Genomic DNA, 18,149 nt, shown 5'->3' on the forward strand with positions numbered 1-18,149 from the left:
CCGATCTAAAAAAAAAAAACACCATTAAACCCCTTCTTTTAATTAATCACCATCAGTACACTTTTTTTTCTTCCTTTTTAAATATAATCAAGCAAGGTCTTTTGTAAACATTATGTATTGTACTATGTTAAACCCATAAAATACACAAGACCTTGTTTAGACTGCTGGGGTAAAGGGACTTTTTAGTCTCATTCGAGCAGGATAAACAAGGTACGGTATATCCTATTCTATTCCATCCCTTCTTGAGCAGTCCAGCTGTAAAGAATTGATTGTATGTGTTAAATAAATAATCTTCAAGAGCTTGAAATAATTAACTATTAATAATGACCAAGTATTTATACGATTGTAATCTATTCGTCAAAATATACTGTAAATATTCATTCATTCATTCATTCAATAAAATTTCCTGAAAAAATGTACATACCTACCTGACAAGCCATTTAGGAGTTTCAGTGAAATAATTGGATGGTCATACAGACACACTAAAAGATCATTCATGAACTCTCTGGTTCTTAGTGAAATAATTGGATGGTCATACAGACACACTAAAAGATCATTCATGAACTCTCTGGTTCTTCCAAAAAATGTGTACACCCAAGTAGGTAATGAAAATTAAAATGTAGGTATGACTTTGACTTGGATAATATCTATTGTTAAGATATTATGGACCATGTAGGTACTAGTATAAATTTTTGTCCATTAGGTGCTTCAACATTTTATACATGTTGTTTGCATCATAATATAACTTCATTTATTTAAATTTAAAGTATTCAATAATCTCAGGAGGAAGGACCTAGTTAAGTCAGAAAATACCTACCTCATAATTTCACATGCTTCAAATTTTGCTTTATTTATTTCTCGTATGATTTTCGAAAAATATCATAAGTGTGTAGAAATTTGAATCAGGTCCAATGTTACAATATGAGAGAACATTTTCCACCTTCAATTGAGTGCCAAAAATTATTAGTTCCCTTTCAATACTAGGGAAGAGAAAAAAAATATGTATTATATCTGTGTGAAAAAATAATTGCTTATTTAAATAATAATAATAATACCTAGTAATAGTGATAGTGATAATGATAATGATAATAACAATAATGATACATTGGCATTATGTGGTGGTTCTTGGGATAGTAATTAACCTAAGATACTAACAAGATAGCATGTTTTTTTTTACTTTCTATTACTACAGTATAGCAGAGCTATACTAGTAATGAAAGTATTGCAATCGGTCCAAATTTTCAAAATCGGGAAATAGTTGGAAATATCCGTTTTGAGATCCCCTGATGTCAAAAAAGTGATTTTTAGCCCATGGTCTGTACGTATGTGTGTACGAATCCTCTCCAAGGAAGTTCAAATGCCATAGTGCCATGGCGCCATATTTTAGCGAAATTTGGAAGACTGCCATAAAAGCCTAAAAAGCCTTATTTCGCCATATTTTAAGAATTTTTAGTGGGAACCGTACCCAAATAGTGATTATGCAATTTATGCATTTGGGGAAACATTTAGCATGAAAGTTGAATTCCTACGTAATAAGTCCTAAAAAATCCAAGTCTGAAGTCAAAACAGTGAAAACTCATTTCAAAAGGTTGAGAATTAAATTTTCTTTATTTATGACGTCCCTACATTACTATGGGGATTCATTGTATTTGAATTTTTATTTGACGTTCCAAGGAAAAATGTAAAACAGTTGCCTCTGATTCCTTAAAAAGTTGCTTATTTTGCCGTGTTTTGAAAAAATAAATGCCATATTTTCCCAAAATAAGTGCCGTATTGCCATGTTTTTAGTGCCATATTCTGAACTTCTCTGAATTCATTTCCTGCCTCGGTGGTGTAGTAACCTGCCTCGGTGGTGTAGTGGTCAAGGCGCTCGCCTGTTAAACAGGAGGGCGTGGGTTCAATCCCAGCCGAGGTATGGAATTTTACCCTCAATATAATTTGAGAATTTGACCACAAAAGTAGCCTACTGCTGGAGTAAAGGGACTTTTCAGTCCTATGCGAGCAGTATAAATAAGCACTATTATTATTATTATTCTAAGCCTACTGCTGGAGTAAAGGGACTTATCAGTCCTATGCGAGCAGTATAAATAAGCACTATTATTATTATATAGGTAGGCCTACTGCTGGAGTAAAGGGACTTTTCATTCCTATACGAGCAGTATAAATAAGCACTATTATTATTATTATTTCCCATTTTCTTCCTACAGGGACGAGTTGACCAAAGTGATGGAGGCGAGCGGTGCCTCAAGCCCGGGTCTACTAGTGCTGACCACGGGGCTAAGTAAACCACTCCGCCGTCTGGACAAATACACGGGCCTGCTGCAAGAGTTAGAGAGTAACCATCATTACACGAAAAAATATAAACTGTGAATGGAATTTCGTAAGCGATTCTCATTAGAAAAATATTGGTGTGAAGACAGAAACATCCAGACATTGGCAAAATGAAGTTGAAATTTTTGTAGCATTATCTACTTAGGTACTCTTTTTTGTTCGAAATACCTACTTAGGTAGATATTTGTTCAAAATTCGATCTTGATAAAAAATGGAAAGTAAAAAGACAATGTTTTCCGAATTATTTCCCTATAACTCATACATATTTTTCGATTTTGTAGGTAGCTAGGTAATGTTATTTGGCTTTTAAATTTGCTACTAACCTATGTAACTGCATACTTACCTTACTGATTTATTTTATTTTTACATATTTTTTCATTAAATATGTATTTTTTTTTTTCAATTTTCATACAGAAGCATGTACCTATAATGTATAATTATTATTTTTTGAGAAATAAATACCTAACTTTTTCCCCTGTTTTGAACAATAACATTTTTTTTTTTTTTCCATTTCAGATTAATACACTTTCATGGAACATCAAGACTAACAGGAAGCTTTCATATCCAGCCATCATCACCATGTCTGTTGTAGAACCTCTTCTTGTGCAGGCAGTATACTCTTTCAAAGGCAAAAATAATGATGAGGTAACGGTATTGTGGTCAATAGACTGGACGATTGTGAGGCCTACAAGAATGCTTTCCAAATATCGGGTAAGTAGACATTTTTTTTCGAGAGAGAAGGATAAAAAAAGAGTGTTTCACCGCCGTTTTTATTATGAAACCACGGGCTAAAATGTCTTTTTTACAACTGATTTTTTTAGGCTGATGATCCCCCCTTAGTCGCCACAATCTCAATACAATTTGTATTGAGATTCAGGCAAGGGATGTCCCTGTTTTGAACAATAACAATTTTTTTTCCATTTCAGATTAATACACTTTCATGGAACATCAAGACTAACAGGAAGCTTTCGTATCCAGCCATCATCACCATGTCTGTTGTAGAACCTCTTCTTGTGCAGGCAGTATACTCTTTCAAAGGCAAAAATAATGATGAGGTAAACAAGGGCTGATATCTCCTTATTTCTTGAATAATCTGATTGAAATTGTGAAATTCAGATTATGAAATAAAGAGATATTTATATTGGGAAAAAAAGTTGCCCCTACACCTAGGTAAGCCTCAGAGTGATTTTTGTGTACTGAAGTGTGACACTGTGGTATCATCTCCTGATTCTAGGATGAGGTAACTTCTTCTTCTTCGCCTTTTCATGTTCAGATGGGGTCGATGTTTGTCGTCAGCCTCTCAATCAGCCCTAGGATGATTGCTTTGGGCTGGCAATTGGTTTTGGCTGCTAATTTTACGAGTGGGTGCCCTTCGCACTCAACCTTTGCTATTTCTTTAGCAAGGGAAATTCAGGCTGGTAAACTCCCTGTTTAAAGTCCCCCAGCCAGATGAAACCTACTATCTACTCGTATTTAACTACTTACCTATAGATTCTTTGGTGAAAACTGCTAACCACTGTGTTCTGTTTGTGTTTCAGCTTTGTTTCAAAAAGGGGGATGTAATCGTGGTCACAGATTCTTTGGTGAAAACTGCTAACCACTGTGTTCTGTTTGTGTTTCAGCTTTGTTTCAAAAAGGGGGATGTAATCGTGGTCACTCAGAAAGAGGATGGGGGATGGTGGGAGGGCACTTTCAATGAGAAAACTGGATGGTTCCCGTCCAACTATGTACAGGAGTACAAGCCAACACGTAAGTTTTGGAACCAGGACCCCTCGAGGTTCATTTTTCTCCTTTACTGTACGTCAGACTCCGAAAATTTGGAGCATCTATATTATATATAAGGTTCGGTCTTGGAACGGCTGACTTTCTCTTATCCTACAGTGCAATAGTCCTAAACTAAAATGGACGCGGCACATAAGGGATCAGGAAGAGACCGCCTTAACTTCTCTTATCCTGTCTTCCCTCTCTCTTTGCTGTCGGGATCATAGGACCTTAGCAGTAAAACAATTCCCAGGTACTTTCGGGATGGGGCTGAAAACTCCCTTTATATTCCCTCAATCCCTCTCCAAATCCCTCCGAAATAACAATTCCCTCTATGAAATATTCAATTCAAACCTCAGAACAAGTTGTCCCATTATGCCAACAAGGTTAATGCCTACTACAGCAACCTCCGTGGCCGAGTGGGTATCACACTAGGTTTGCACTCCGGAGGTCCCGGGTTTAATTCTCGGCGGGGCCGAGGTTTTTTTCGGCTCTATTCTTGAAGTTCGGGGTGCACTCAGCCTCGTGAAGACAATGGAGGAGCTACTTTAATCAAGTAGCGACCAGTAGTGGCATTACCAGTGTGAAAAGATTATTGAAATATGGAAATTGATTGCAATAATGTTGTGATATCCACAAAAGTTGTGATAAAGCTCTGCTCTACCACAAAGAATTTGAAAAAGATTAATGCCTACTACTGGGTTAACCAATTCCCGTTTCTTATTTCAGCTGATGCCCTCTCGTCTCCAGTGAAGTTTTCATCTCCTGTCAAGTTGCCATCAGATCTTGCTCTCAACATGAAAGCTAACCGTGCTCTGGTCGTGAAAGACATCATAGACTCGGAGAAAGCCTATGTGACCGAACTGCAAACCATTATACACAACTTCCTTGTTCCTATTGAAAAATCCGAAATGTAAGTAACTAAAGTTTTTCTAGTATTTTAAGATAGAAAAAAAATCTGGTGTGAACATCATACGACTTTCCTTATCCTATTGAATGATGCTTATTTGAGTGTTCTTTTACCCTAACTTTTACAATATCTCTAACCGTTTTGTCGCTATAGCTGAAAACCGCCAAAAAAAACGGTCAAAATCTGTTCAAAAGCGGTCAAAATACCGCCAAGCGCAGCAACCATCTCAACCAAACGTTTTGTGTTGCATCCTTGTCACATTTGTGAACTACATACCAAATTTCAAGTCTCTAGCTTATACCGTTCCCGAGATATTGTTAAATAGGTACACCAAAAACCACCAAAAAGCGGTAAAATGCCGCCAACCGTTGCACCGGTCTTAACCAAAAGTTTCGTGTCGCATCCTTGTCACATTTGACAGCTACATACCAAATTTCAAGTCTCTAGCTCTTACCGTTCTCGAGATATTTTGTTTACAGACAGACACACACACGGACCAATGGCTGAAACTTCGGATTTAGGCTCTAGGGACCTCAAAACGTGTCTTGGCACTAAAAACTGACCATCGAAAATTTGACCCGATTACATTACTTCCCTTCCTATAGGATCAGAAAAATATACATTTTTTTTCCTTTTTTAAATGGACGTACCCGAATGTAATAGAATTCGTGTGATGTTCACACCAGATTTATCTCTTTATATTCTAATCAACGCGACGTTGCCACGTTTCAGCATGAGCAAGGAGCAGTTCCAGCAGTTGACGAGCAACCTCCGCGAGATTCTCAGCCTACACGAGACCCTGTTGGCAACACTGGAGGCGAGTGTTCAGGATCAGAGGTTGGGGCGCGTGTTCCTACAGTTTGCTCCTGATATCAAGCGTGTACACTATTCATACGCACACTCACACCCCCGAGCCGCGTGTATACTTGATACTTTCAAGTAAGTTTATTTATCAAGTTTCCATTTATTAGTTATTCAGTACAAATCTCTCAATTAAATAAACATAGGATGAGAGGCTGAGGCGCGTGTGCCTACAGTTTGCTCCTGATATCAAGCGTGTACACTATTCATACGCACACTCACACCCCCGAGCCGCATGAAAGTTGAATTCCTACGTAATAAGTTCTAAAAAATCCAAGTCTGAAGTCAAAACAGTGAAAACTCATTTGAAAAGGTTGAAAATTCAATTTTTATTTGACGTTCCAAGGGAAAATGTAAAACAGTTGCCGCTGATTCCTTAAAAAGTTGCTTATTTTACCGTGTTTTGAAAAAATAAATGCCCCAAAATAAGTGCCATATTTTAGAAAAAATATGTAAGTGCCATATTCTGAACTTCTCTGAATTCATTTCCCATTTTCTTCCTACAGGGACGAGTTAACCAAAGTGATGGAGGCGAGCGGTGCCTCCAGCCCGGGTCTACTAGTGCTGACCACGGGGCTAAGTAAACCACTCCGCCGTCTGGACAAATACACGGGCCTGCTGCAAGAGTTAGAGAGACATGTAGATGAAGCTCATGTAGACAGGGGGGACTCACAGCGTACAAGACCTGCTGATCCTGAAAGTTCTAACATGCCATCTGGTTGTGGTGATAAATTTCGGAATTCTTTGTGTGAAGAGACTTGTAGTGATGAGACCATTGATAAGTGTGCTAGCAGACCCACTTGTGATACCAACTTGATTCCATGTCCTACTTCTGAGAATGAACGCACCTCTCTTCAAAGTCATACAATGGCATCCAATGAACATGAAACTATACCATCCAATGGAAAGTTTGGGGATACGTTACCAAGCCCTTTGTGTGAAGAGACTTGTGATGATGTGGCCTTTGATAACTGTGGTACAAACTTGATTCCATATCCTACTTCTGATAGTAGACCTGCTACCCCTCCTCAAAATGAAATAATGCCATCCAATGGAAACCGTTTGTGTGTCCGTGTATCGGGATATACAGGTGAGTAGACGCGTGTGGTCTGTGTCGTAGTATGCCTCTCATCAGATGGACAAATACACGGGACTGCTGCAAAAGTTAGAGAGACATCTAGATGAAGCTCATGTAGACAGGGGGGACTCAGAGCGGTGTGTGTCCGTGTATCGGGATATACAGGTGAGTAACAAGACGCGTGTGGTCTCTGTCATAGCATACCCATCCCGTAGTATGCCTGTCATCAGATGGGGGAAAAGAGGCACTATCAAATGGGGAAAAGAGATGCTGCTGCAACACGAAACTTTTGGATAAGATAGGTGCTGCGGTTGTCGGTATTTTGACCGCTTTTTGGCGTTTTCAGCTATACCGACTAAACGGTTAGAGGTATTGTAAAAGTTACAATGGAAGAACACTCAAATAAGCATCATTCAATAGGATAAGGAAAGTCGTGTTATGTTCACACCAGATTTTTTTTTTTCAAGACGTATTCCGATTTAATCTGCAGTGTTAATTGCATACTCTCTCGGGAGAGGAGCAATCAGTCCCATAATAGAATTCTCCCACATTTCTTGATAATTATTCAACAACCATCATCTGATCATGTAAGAATAACAGCCTTTTTTTAAATCCAAGTTTCAAAAAAGTAAATAACCGCGCCGCACCCTGTATTTGTCCTAAGGTTGCCGTCCTCTGTTCTCAGGGTCATCGTCTGAAGAACGGTAAGAGTAAGCTATACGAACTCATGACCGGTCTAAACATTAGAAAGCGCATTCTCCTGTCGGGGACACCTCTACAGAATGACCTACAGGAGTTTTTCTATCTCAATGATTTCGCCAATCCGGGCGTATTGGGATCACTTCGGGAATTCAGGAAGAACTTTGAAGAACCCATATTGGAGTCAAGAAGTCCCAACTCTACGGAAGCGCAGAAATCTCTAGGTACATATTTATGTTGAATTCAATTCAATTAGGTAATTCAATTTTTAAGCAATAAAATAATGGTAGATTTCACCAATGACTTAATGAGATTTAGCTAACGGGAGAAATTTAAATTATCCAAAAAGGAGTTTTTAATGATCCAACAAGATTTTAAAATCTTCCTTTTTGCATCATTAAAAACTATTTTTTGGATTATTAAAATATCCTTTTTTGATTATTAAAATTTCTCCCCTTGGTTAAATCTCTCATTAAGTCATTGGTGAAAATCACCATTAATGATTTACATAGTTGATTTTTGATTGTGTCATCTCAGGTGAGCTCCGCTCATCACAACTAGCCAAACGCACAGCTGGGTTCATTCTTCGCCGCACATCAGACGTACAGGCCTCCCTCCTGAACTCTAAACGTGAAACGTTACTCGTCTGTCGTGCCACGCCCCTCCAACAATCTCTTAAGTATTAATCATCCACCAATACCGAAAGCACCAAAAATGGGACATTTTGATCGGTGATTTGTGCTTCAAATAGGTTCCACTAGTGTTTCATGTTGAAATCCTGACCCAAAAATAAAATTTTTAAACATCCATTTTCACCCTGGAGGCCAATCAGGGCCGATATTAAATTTCATTTTTGGGTCTGAATTTCAATAAGAATCATTAGTGGGACCTATTTGAAGCACAAATCACCGATCAAAATGAATTTCTCATTTTTGGTACTTCCCCTATTGGCGGATGAACATAGAAAAATAGAAAAGGCCATAACTCCGGCCCTGGTTGTCGGATCAAGCTCAATTTTGTACCAATGTACTATGTTTTTCAAGACCTTTAATATGATGTCACAAGTAGGGGGTTGAGATTTTTAAGGGACTGCGGCCCTTCAAAAATATGAAATAATTTTCTACTAATTTTTTGACATTCTAAGCGGTTCTCGAGAGATCCACCCCCGATCAAGACTTTATAAACACTCTGTATAGATAGATGATTCATAGTTTTTTTTTCTTACAGACGCTGGATCTGTTCGAAGCTTCCCCTATTGGCGGGAGAACATGGAAAAATATAAAAGGCCATAACTCCGGCCCTGATTGTCGGATCGAGCTCAATTTTGTACCAATGTACTATGTTTTTCAAGACTTTTAATATGATGTCACAAGTAGGGGGGTTGAGATTTTTAAGGGACTGCGGCCCTTCAAAAATTATGAAATAATTTTCTACTAATTTTTTGACATTCCAAGCGGTTCTCGAGAAATCCACCCCCGATCAAGACTTTATAAACACTCTGTATAGATAGATGATTCATAGTTTTTTTTTCTTACAGACGCTGGATCTGTTCGAAGTGTTATGCAAGGAAATGAACTATGCATGTCTCAGACTGGATGGTTCTACAAATGTTCAGAACAGAAAGTCTATAGTGGATCAATTCAATGACCCCAAATCCTCTAATTGTAAGTCTCTCTCTCTCCCTCCCTCTCCACCGCCCTTAGAATTAGCTTAGAAGGTGTATTATTGTAACAATTTCTATGTAAAATAAAGTACCCAAATCAATCTCTCTTTCTCTCTCTCTCCCCTCTCTCTCTCCCCCTCTCCCTCTCTTTCTCTACACTTCGAATTCAACAGCCAGCCTAGTTAGCTTGTTTGGTAGCGCGTCTCTCTTCCCTCACTCCTCTCTCTCTCCCCCTCTCCCTCTCTTTCTCTACACTTCGAATTCAACAGCCAGCCTAGTTAGCTTGTTTGGTAGCGCGTCTCTCTTGCAAGCGCTAGGCCGCGGGTTCGATTCCCGCCCGGGGCGAATTTCATCCTGATGGGATAATGTGCGTTCTCGGAACGGCTGGCTTTCTCCTATCCTGTCTTCCTTCTCTCTTCGATCTCGGGACGATAAGACCTTAGCAGTTACAGTTCCCTCTGTCAAACCTCCTGAAAAAAGAAAAGAAAAAGAGAATCGAATTGAACATTGTCAAATCTTGTCAAGTCAACACCATAGACCTCACTTTGCTCCAAGTTGTATTCGATTTTGTGAAATTAAAGTCAGCCAGCCGAATTCTCTATATGGAATCCAAAGAGAAACTAACTTGGACGTAATGGCGCCACCACACTTGCTGCCACGGGCGCCTACGTAGTTTTCACTTTCGGAGACTTTGTCCTTTCTCCGGGGATTTTCGAGTTGTGTGAGGGATACAACAGGAATCAAGGAAGAATATAAAGATGTTTACAACTAGATGAGAGATTTGAAGCGATTGGAAACACTGGGTAAACATGATCGAGCTTGGCAGCCAGGGTGTTGAAGGGACGATAAAACCTTAGCAGTTACAGTTCCCTCTGTCAAACCTCTTGAAAAAAGAAAAGAAAAAGAGAATCGAATTGAACTTTGTCAAATCTTGTCAAGTCAACACCATAGACCTCACTTTGCTCCAAGGTGTATTCGATTTTGTGAAATTAAAGTCAGTCAGACGAATTCTCTCTATGGAATCCAAAGAGAAACTAACTTGGACGTAATGGCGCCACCACACTTGCTGCCACGAGCGCCTACGTAGTTTCCACTTTCGGAGACTTTGTCCTTTCTCCGGGGATTTTCGAGTTGTGTGAGGGATACAACAGGAATCAAGGAAGAATATTAAGATATTTACAACTAGATGAGAGATTTGAAGCGATTGGAAACACTGGGTAAACATGATCGAGCTTGGCAGCCAGGGTGTTGAAGATGAAATAATTTCGGCCATTTTGTCGGCCATATTGACTGACTTTTATTTCGAATACAACTGCACTTTGTCGTGTTTTCAGTCGTTCTCCTACTCAGTGCGCGAGCGGGTGGGGCGGGGCTTAATCTCATCGGAGCTTCGAGACTGGTTCTGTATGATTCGGATTGGAACCCCGCCACTGATCTGCAAGCTATGGCCAGAATATGGCGACATGGCCAACAGAAACCGGTCCATATTTACATGTAGGTACCATATCTTGCACCACTGGTTCTGTATGATTCGGATTGGAACCCCGCCACTGATCTGCAAGCTATGGCCAGAATATGGCGACATGGCCAACAGAAACCGGTCCATATTTACAGGTAGGTACCATATCTTGCACCATTGGTTCTGTATGATTCGGATTGGAACCCCGCCACTGATCTGCAAGCTATGGCCAGAATATGGCGACATGGCCAACAGAAACCGGTCCATATTTACAGGTACAGTAGAACCCCGATTTTATGAACTAATTGAGACCAAGGGTAGTTCATAAATCGAGGTTCCATATAAAAGTTCATAAAATTGGGTTCCATAAAAATTTATTACATTACAAAGCAGAGAAAACAACGTTAATTTTCGACAGTAACTATTATTTGTCAATTTCAAGTGCACATTTATGTGACTACATCTTCTATGAGGGTTTAAAAAAAAATCGGGAATTTTTGTTTGCTGATTTTCCACGAGACAGGTTCTGTATGATTCGGATTGAAACCCCGCCACTGATCTGCAAGCTATGGCCAGAATATGGCGACATGGCCAACAGAAACCGGTCCATATTTACAGGTAGGTACCATATCTTGCTTCCGTGGCCGAGTGGGGTATCACACTAGACTGGTTCTTTATGATTCGGATTGAAACCCCGCCACTGATCTGCAAGCTATGGCCAGAATATGGCGACATGGCCAACAGAAACCGGTCCATATTTACAGGTACAGTAGAACCCCGATTTTATGAACTAATTGGGACCAAGGGTAGTTCATAAATCGGGGTTCCATAAAAATTTATTACATTACAAAGCAGAGAAAACAAGGGTAATTTTTGACAGTAACTATTATTTGTCGATTTCAAGGGCACATTTATGTGACTACATCTTCTATGAGGGTTTAAAAAAAATCGGGAATTTTTGTTTGCTGATTTTCGAGTTTAAAAAAGGAAAAAACTCCAATTTTCGAGTTCATAAAATCGGGGTTCTACTGTAGCTCAACTTTGCCAAAATTTACCGGATTTTTTCAAATCGTGGGATTTATCTTGGGATCTAGAAGTCGTAGAATAGAATATACCTTTACTGCTCTAATAACGCTCCGTGTTGAAACTCGATTATTTCGTTTAATAGATCAGTTGCGCTTACTTGGGTGATGTTTCAAAGTCATAGAGCAGGAAAAATGAGGACCAACGGAATTTTTCTTTTCTTACGACTTTTGTACCAAGATAAATCGATCTAAAAAATACCGGTAAATCGTGAAGTTTGACGTCACGGCATACGCTCCCGTAGGCGATGACGTCAAGACTCCAGTTTCGTTTGTTTGTGCGTAAGCGTTTCTGCGCATTTTGACGTGAAATCTGACGTCACAACTCTTTGAACTTTTTCATTAGAACGGCAATCTAAAATTGAATTTTCGACCTTTTTCGGAGTTTTGACCTCAGATTTGAATTTTTCACTACTTTTTACGTAGGAATCGACCATTTATTAATAATTTTTACCCATTTGCAACTGCTCCATTGTGATTGATTTTCAGACTGTTAACAGCGGGAACAGTAGAGGAGAAGATATTTCAGCAAATAATTTTTACCCATTTGCAACTGCTCCATTGTGATTGATTTTCAGACTGTTAACAGCGGGAACAGTAGAGGAGAAGATATTTCAGCGTCAAATTAGCAAGGCAGACCTAACTCAGTGTGTGATTGAGAATGATCTGATGCAGACAAATGATCTCACTGCTAAGATGTCCCTGGAAGAATTAAAGGTAAATGAGAAAGATAAAGAAGAAGATGAGAAAATCAACGATCGAGAGATCGGAACCAGATTAGCAAGGCAGACCTAACTCAGTGTGTGATTGAGAATGATCTGATGCAGACCAATGACCTCACTGCTAAGATGTCCCTGGAAGAATTAAAGGTAAATGAGAAAGATAAAGAAGAAGATGAGAAAATCAACGATCGAGAACGAACTTTTATTTATTTATTATTATTATTATTTTACCAAGTTTCCATTTATTATTTTTACAACATAACAACATCAGAACATACAAAAATCATATAAATGGCATGCCCATCCGTAAAAGCAGAGCTTGTGCCACGGATGATGGGAAAAAAACTTTACCTGTGCAAAGTTTGCCCCGACCTGGCGCTTCGACTTCGATTTTCATTTTTTTTTTTTTTTTTTTTTTTTTTTTTTTTTTTAGGATCCCTCCCTCTCCACCGCCCTTAGAATTAGCTTAGAAGGTGTATTATTGTAACAATTTCTATGTAAAATAAAGTACCCACAGACAGACAGACACACACACGGACCAATGGCTAAAACTTTGGATTTAGGCTCTAGGGACCTTAAAACGTGTTTTGACACTAAAAACTGACCATCGAAAATTTGACCCGATTACATTACTTTCCTCCTTTTAGGATAAGGAAAGTAAAAAAGCGACAAAAAATTGTGCGCCATTGGCGGTTCGGGCTCGAGGCTTTAAACGATCGCTTATTACATAGGGAGTATTTGAGATAGAAAATTTTTCATTAACAATCGGCCGCGATTGGAGGCTCGGAACTTAGAAAATTTTCACTTTTTTTTCCAAATACGTATTCCGCGAATGTAATAGAATTCGTGTGATGTTCACGCCAGATTTATCTCTTTATTCTAATCAACGCAACGTTGCCACGTTTCAGCATGAGCAAGGAGCAGTTCCAGCAGTTGACGAGCAACCTCCGCGAGATTCTCAGCCTACACGAGACCCTGTTGGCAACACTGGAGGCGAGTGTTCAGGATCAGAGGTTGGGGCGCGTGTTCCTACAGTTTGCGCCTGATATCAAGCGTGTACACTATTCATACGCACACTCACACCCCCGAGCCGCGTGTATACTTGATACTTTCAAGTAAGTTTATTTATCAACTCTAGGTAGCAGGTTAGAGTCCCATTTGAGGTGAACTTCATCTCAAGACCTAGTAAGTGTCCAAAATGGAGCTGCCCATCAACCCTCACTTATAGTAGGTACCTACCAACCTGAGAGAAAATATTTATATATACAAACAATGCCAATGAATAGAAGTGTCCTCAACGGAGCCTTGACCATAGTACTGGCCTGTGTAGCAAATCAAGATATTGAGCTGACTATTTTTTCTACAATGGTCTTGTCAAGGGTCTATGATTGCTGTTGTGGCCACACACCTAAATAGGTGAGGTTCATAGGTAATGATTCAGTCCTATTAAAAGTGAAACAATGCTAGAAAAGTAGCCCCGGATCAACTCACAAAAGGGATGGTAAAGTTCCAGTTTCATTTAAATGCTCAAAGAGGTTCATATGTTAACAAAAAAAAAAAAAAAAAAAAAAAAAAAAAAAAAAACAATAAAACCCCCTTTTTTTTTTAATCCCCACCACAAAAAAAAAAAAAAAAAAAAAAAAAAAAACACCATTAAACCCCCTTTTTTAATTAATCACCATCAGTACACTTTTTTTTTCTTCTTTTTTAAATATAATTAAGCAAGGTCTTTTGTAAACATTATGTATTGTACTATGTTAAACCCATAAAATACAAGAGACCTTGTTTAGACTGCTGGGGGCAAAGGGACTTTTTAGTCTCATTCGAGCAGGATAAACAAGGTATGGTATATCCTATTCTATTCCATCCCCTCTTGAGCAGTCCAGCAGTAAATAAGTGATTGAATGTGTTAAATAAATAATCTTCAAGAGCTTCAAATAATTAACTATTAATAAAATTTCCTGAAAAAAATGTACATACCTACCTGACAAGCCATTTAAGATTTTCAGTGAAATAATTGGATGGTCATACAGACACACTAAAAGATCATTCATGAACTCTCTGGTTCTTCCAAAAATGTGTACACCCAAGTAGGTAATGAAAATTAAAATGTAGGTATGACTTTGACTTGGATAATATCTATTGTTAAGATATTATGGACCATGTACCAGTATAAATTTTTGTCCATTAGGTGCTTCAACATTTTATACATGTTGTTTACATCATGATATAACTTCATTTATTTAAATTTAAAGTATTCAATAATCTCAGGAGGAAGGACCTAGTTAAGTCAGAAAATACCTACCTCATAATTTCGGTTCGAATCCCGTCATCAACAAAAATTTTGCACTCGTTTTTCGATTGCAAATATTTCAGCGGGTTACTTTATAGTGTTCTCATGTTGACCCAGCACCTAAACGGGAAGTATTGTGTCTCTTATCGCTCATCTGATGAGGGACATACTACGGAATGGGAATACGATTATTGAAACCAACCATGGTTGGTCCAGTGGTAACGCGCTTGCTTGCCATGCTGAAGGTCCCTGGTTCGAATCCCATCATCAACAAAAATTTTGCACTCGTTTTTCGATTGCAAATATTTCAGCGGGTTACTTTCTAGTGTTCTCGTGTTGACCCAGCACCTAAACGGGAAGTATTGTGTCTCTTATCGCTCATCTGATGAGGGACATACTACGGAATGGGAATACGATTATTGCAATAGGTACCTTCTATCAAACCTCAAAAAAATAAGATATTTCATTTTAGAGGGTATCGATGATCTCTTTATTTTTACAAATAAAAAATGGAATAGCCAGCCTAGTTAGCTTAGTTGGTAGTGCGTCTGCCTTGTAAGCGCTAGGCCGCGCGTTCGATTCCCGCCCGGGGCGGATTTTATCCGGCGCAGAAATCTCTAGGTACATATTTATGTTGAATTCAATTCAATTGGGTAATTCAATTTTTAAGCAATAAAATAATGGTAGATTTCACCAATGACTTAATGAGATTTAGCTAACGGGAGAAATTTAAATTATCCAAAAAGGAGTTTTTAATGATCCAACAAGATTTTAAAATCTTCCTTTTTGCATCATTAAAAACTATTTTTTGGATTATTAAAATATCCTTTTTTGATTATTAAAATTTCTCCCCTTGGTTAAATCTCTCATTAAGTCATTGGTGAAAATCACCATTAATGATTTACATAGTTGATTATATAAATGGTATGCCCATCCGTAAAAGCAGAGCTTGTGCCACGGATGATGGGGAAAAAAAACTTTACCTGTGCAAAGTTCGCCCCGACCTGGCGCTTCGACTTTGATTTTCATTTTTTTTTAGGATCTGTTCACATTCGAGCCTTACACGGAAAGCTTCGTTCACACGAGTCTGCAATGTGATTGTGACGGCACGGGAGAAATCCCTGTCCTCAAACTAGAAGAAGAGGAAGAACAGGAAGAGGAGGATAGTGAAGAGTGTTTCCTGGAAGTTTTCAAGAAGAGAACGACGGCCAAGGACGCGGGGAATCGAACCAAGAACCGTCAGCATATGCTTATGTCGTGGGCACACTACCATGGTGACAACTTGAACGAGGAAGTACTTGAGGTGAGTTGTCAACTCCCATGGCGTAGTGGTCACTGCGCTCGCCTTGCACGCGGGAGACCCGGGTTCGATTCCCGGCGGGGTAAAAAAAAAATGTATTTCTTTTTTTTTTCCTCAACAAAACACTCTCTTTGTCCAAGTTAACTAGGCTGGCACTTTATTAATCTTAACCTCGTTGTCCAAGTTAACTAGGCTGGCACTTTATTAATATTAACCCCTTTGTCCAAGTTAACTAGGCTGACACTTTATTAATATTAACCTCTTTGTCCAAGTTAACTAGGCTGGCACTTTATTAATATTAACCTCTTTGTCCAAGTTAACTAGGCTGGCATGTCGTGGGCACACTACCATGGTGACAACTTGAACGAGGAAGTGCTTGAGGTGAGTGAGATGAGTTGTATTTGATTATGTGAAATAAAAATCAGTCATGAGACGAATTGTCTATGGAATCCAAAGAGAAACTAGTTTGGACGTAATGGCGCCACCACACTTGCTGCCACGAGCAGTTACGTACTGTTTCTACTTTCGAGGAGTTTGTCCTTTCTCACCAACCTCAGTGGTGCAGTTGTTAACGGGTTGGGCTTTGGATCTGGAGTTTGTTGGTTTGTGTCCAAGTCAAGTCATGAATTTTATCTAGGTGTAACAATCGAGGAACGATATTTGTGACAACCATTTAAATATGCTTACTTAACACAATTAAAAGTTCCTTATTTTGTGCTTTCTCCAGGGATTTTCGAGTTGTGTGAGGGATACAACAGGAATTAAGGGATGATATTAACTAGCCTGGCACTTTATTGATATTAACCTCTTTGTCTATTCTGTTTCAGATGGTTGGATTGCCACAGACTGCCCACACGATTTCATTCATGTTCACACATACCACCTAGTCCTTTCTGCCTACAACCTACAACCCATACCTACTAATTTTATTCAGATGGTTGGATTGCCACAGACTGCCCACACAATCTCATTCATGTTCACACATACCACCTAGTCCTTTCTGCCTACAACCAATACTAAGTTTATTCAGATGGTTGGATTTCCACAGACTGCCCACATAATCTCATTCGTGTTCAGGCATACCACCTAGCCCTTTCTGGCTACAACCCATACTAATTTTATATGTACCTAACTTCCGTACCTCATCCCATAAGAGCCGAACTTTTTTTTCACTGGATCTTGCTGAATTTTAACTTCTTCAAACTCCGAGCCGGTACTGAGTAAACATGTCAAATAATGGTGAAAATAGTAGGAAATTTTGTTTTCTAATCAAACAAATCCCTGATGCACTTTGAAGTGGAGCGACTGAGATACTACTGAAAAAGAGGGAAGCATTTGGAGTGACTTTCATGTATTCCTTGACTCTCATGGATTATGATTGGTCCTTAGACAAGAATAATTAGGTCCCCTGACCAATGACCAAGGGATTTGAAACGAGATTTTTGGATGATAGAGTGATTTTCCTAATCCCTATCCATAATATTGTTACCATTAAATATTTAGGTATAAGTTTTGTAATAATATGAAATTTTTAATTACCTACCTAATACTTCTTCTTCTTCTTGTTCTATTGTTTTTTTTTTTTTTTTTTTTTTTTTTTAAACTTTTTTCGGGGTGGCGTCTCTTTTTTTTTTTTTTTTTTTTTTTTTTTCATACCAATTTCGAAGTGCTGTGGCACTTAGTTTTCTATTGATTTTCCTAATATTCCAAAGTGTTGTGGCATTTAGTTCAATTATTTGAACTTTCGTTCCCTTTCTATTTTCATCTACTATAATTTTTTATTCTTCTTCTAATAAATTGTAATTATGTAATTTAATAATTTGTGATCTTCCATATTTCCCTGGTAGGTACCTAAATAAAGTAAAACGATCTACACCTACATTAGCTACCCATTATCTTTTTCTTTTTTATGTCTAGGTATGCGAAAAAAAAAAAAAAAAAAAAAAAAAAGGGCCCGGGGGGTGGGGAAGGGGGGGGGGGGGGGAAAGGG

At 38.6% G+C, this 18,149-nt stretch overlaps 2 protein-coding genes across 2 annotated transcripts in view; both read left to right on the forward strand.

Annotated features, from left to right (window-relative positions):
* Positions 1-17,568, forward strand: part of LOC103505330 (DNA repair and recombination protein RAD54B-like) — a 32,155-nt gene extending 14,587 nt beyond the window's left edge. Inside the window, exons 10-14 of the mRNA XM_026820665.1 lie at positions 9,178-9,304; positions 10,638-10,797; positions 12,423-12,561; positions 15,899-16,162; positions 16,987-17,568. Of these exons, the coding sequence (XP_026676466.1) occupies positions 9,178-9,304; positions 10,638-10,797; positions 12,423-12,561; positions 15,899-16,162; positions 16,987-17,046 (750 nt within the window). The 3' untranslated portion in view covers positions 17,047-17,568. The remainder of the gene's footprint in view (positions 1-9,177; positions 9,305-10,637; positions 10,798-12,422; positions 12,562-15,898; positions 16,163-16,986) is intronic.
* On the forward strand, positions 3,263-7,003 carry LOC113465823 (rho guanine nucleotide exchange factor 7-like). The gene is made up of 6 exons (XM_026820672.1): positions 3,263-3,386; positions 3,954-4,080; positions 4,822-5,005; positions 5,735-5,941; positions 6,370-6,541; positions 6,927-7,003. Exons 1-6 carry the CDS (start codon positions 3,321-3,323, stop codon positions 6,981-6,983), a joined length of 813 nt encoding a protein of 270 aa, XP_026676473.1. The 5' UTR covers positions 3,263-3,320; the 3' UTR covers positions 6,984-7,003.
* Positions 17,569-18,149: the final 581 nt, after the last annotated feature.

This window comes from Diaphorina citri, unplaced genomic scaffold, assembly GCF_000475195.1.
Source record: "Diaphorina citri unplaced genomic scaffold, Diaci psyllid genome assembly version 1.1 scaffold165, whole genome shotgun sequence".
In the NCBI taxonomy this organism is placed as follows: Eukaryota; Metazoa; Arthropoda; class Insecta; order Hemiptera; family Psyllidae; genus Diaphorina; species Diaphorina citri.

Coding starts and splice junctions, on each gene's coding strand:
- LOC113465823 (XM_026820672.1), top strand. CDS start 3,321: ATGTCTGTTGTAGAACCTCTTCTTGTGCAGGCAGTATACTCTTTCAAA. Junction 4,081..4,821: donor ACAGGAGTACAAGCCAACAC/GTAAGTTTTGGA, acceptor TTCTTATTTCAG/CTGATGCCCTCTCGTCTCCA. Junction 6,542..6,926: donor ACAGGGGGGACTCACAGCGT/ACAAGACCTGCT, acceptor ATGGAAACCGTT/TGTGTGTCCGTGTATCGGGA.